This window comes from Asparagus officinalis, chromosome 6, assembly GCF_001876935.1.
Source record: "Asparagus officinalis chromosome 6, Aspof.V1, whole genome shotgun sequence".
In the NCBI taxonomy this organism is placed as follows: Eukaryota; Viridiplantae; Streptophyta; class Magnoliopsida; order Asparagales; family Asparagaceae; genus Asparagus; species Asparagus officinalis.
In genome coordinates this window covers 43,979,151-43,981,469 of record NC_033799.1, presented here as the reverse complement: position 1 = coordinate 43,981,469, position 2,319 = coordinate 43,979,151, and the positions used below count along the sequence as shown (strand labels likewise).

General features: G+C 45.1%; 1 protein-coding gene across 1 annotated transcript; it reads left to right on the top strand.

Annotated features, from left to right (window-relative positions):
• Positions 480-2,033, top strand: LOC109846110. The gene is made up of 3 exons (XM_020415336.1): positions 480-626; positions 780-1,151; positions 1,899-2,033. The coding sequence occupies exons 1-3, from the start codon at positions 480-482 to the stop codon at positions 2,031-2,033; spliced, it is 654 nt and encodes a 217-aa protein (XP_020270925.1).

The following is a 2,319-nucleotide window of genomic DNA, read 5'->3' as shown; positions in this document are numbered from 1 at the left end:
AATTTTATATGCCTACAGTCCACGGATTAACCCCAGCGTCGGCAAAGAACCCACACAAGCAAGAGACCGCAAAACAGGATCTTGCGATTTGTTCTAAAGGAAAGTTGTAATCTTTTCTTTTTCTTTAATTTCGTTGTAATCGGATCTAAAAAAAGACCGGATCTTTTGTAACCGAAAAACAGTTATTCAAGATAACAATGAATTCAATGAAGGCAATTTTCACCGCGAACATGGAGATGTACTTCACTCTCGATGGATATTCATCCAAGGAGAAGATCGTGTTTGCAATGTTGAAGCTTTCAGGACACGCGTTGACGTGGTGGAAGTCCTATTGCAAACAGGAAAAGAAGGCGGTGTCGTGGAACAAATTCAAGGAACTACTAAGGAAGCAGTTCTATCATGTGGGGTTCCTCGAAGAGCGTTGGTACAAGTGGTACGGCTTGCGCCAAAGATTAAATCAGACCATTCAAGAGTATATGATGGAGTTCCAGCAGCAGGCGATGGTTCTTAACATCGCAACGGATGAATACTCCATTTTTATGAAATACATGACGGATCTGAATGAGTATATCCAGAAGGAGATGAAGCTGTTTAAGGTCGAGACAATTACAGAGGCGAGCGTGAAGGCAATTGCCATTGAGGGCAAACAGAAGAAGGGCAATGAAATGAAGGGTGATTCCAAACAGTCGGGAGGCAAGTCTAGTGGCTCTCAACATAAGGAAGAGAAAAAGAAGGGTGATTCGAGAAAGGCAGGATTGACATGCAATCATTACAAACAGACATGGCACGTGGCTGATCGTTGCTGGGAGAAGTACCCTCATTTGAAGCCGAAAGGGTTGAAGAAGAAGGAGGAGAAGAAAGCATACGTAATAGCGCAGGGTCCGATGGAGGTTCCCGGGATGATAGAGCCCATCAGTATCCTCAACCTTATGGTAGGAAAAAAGACCGCGAAAGAAGACGACGACCCGATGGAGCAACTCTTTTTTTTGAAGTTGCAGGTCAAGACCAGCTTGGTGTATACCACTATAGATAAAGGGAGTCAGAAGAACCTGATATCTGAAGCATTAGTACAGAAGTTGGGATTGAAGACGGTGAAGCATCCGAAGCCCTATCCATTAGGATGGATTCAGAAGAAAGCGGGATTGAGTGTGGTGAACCAGTGTACGTTCAGATTTGCACTCCATGAGTCGTATATAGACGAGGTCATATGCGACGTGGTTCCGTTAGATGTTTGCCAAAGTTATTTTGGGCAATCCTTACTTGTGGGATAGATACACGGTATATGATCGGCGGGCCCAAAAGTATACGTTCACCAAAGATGGTGCGTAATTCATTTTTTGTTCGGCATCTCTTCTACAGGAGATGAGTTTGGTGATGGTGACTCAGGCTAAGAGGTTGGTGAATGCAGGAAGGAAGTTCGTTTTGTTGTTCATTTGGCCTTACAAAGAGCAGCTGAGTAGGATATGCTTGTCCACCTTGAGCAAGCTTCAGGAGGGAGATCTTGATAGTTTGAAGGCCAAGTATGCAGACCTATTTTTAGAAATCACGGGACTACCACCACGGCGAGGTATAGAGCATGAGATTATGTTGACTGGCGAGAGTTCCTTGCCAAACATAGGCCTATACCGCACATTAGTACAGGAGTCCGAAGAGATCAAGAAATAGGTTCAGGAGCTCTTAGAGACAGGAATGATAGTGACGAGTTGTTCACCTTGTGGGTCGCCGATATTATTAGTGTCCAAAAAGGATGGAGGCTGGTGCATGTGCGTGGATTACAGGATGCTCACCAAGATACAATCAAGAATCGTTACCCACTACCACGGATCGATGATCTTATGGGCCAGTTGGAGGGAGCGAGGTTCTTCATGAAGTTGGATCTAATGTCTGGCTATCATTAGGTAAGGATTCGGGGGGAAGACACTTGGAAGACGGCGTTCAAGACCAAACAAGGCATATTCGAGTGGTTGGTGATGTCGTTTGGGTTATGCAATCCTCCGGTGACTTTTATGAGGCTCATGAATGATTTGTTGTGACCTTTCATAGAGGATTTTATGATTGTGTACCTTGATGATATTTTGGTGTACAACAGGACCTGGGAAGAGCATCTTGTTCATGTGGAGAAGTTGTTTAGAGTGATGCAGGACGGACAACTGAAGCTCAACGGGAAGAAGTGTGAGTTTGGGAAGGACGAGTTGGTATATCTCGGGTTCATCATGGGGAACGGCCAGCAGAAGCTAGATCCGGGTAAGGTGGCGGTGATCACAAAGTGGCCGATGCTAAAGACAGTGATTGAGGTGAGAAGCTTCATGGGAGCTTGTC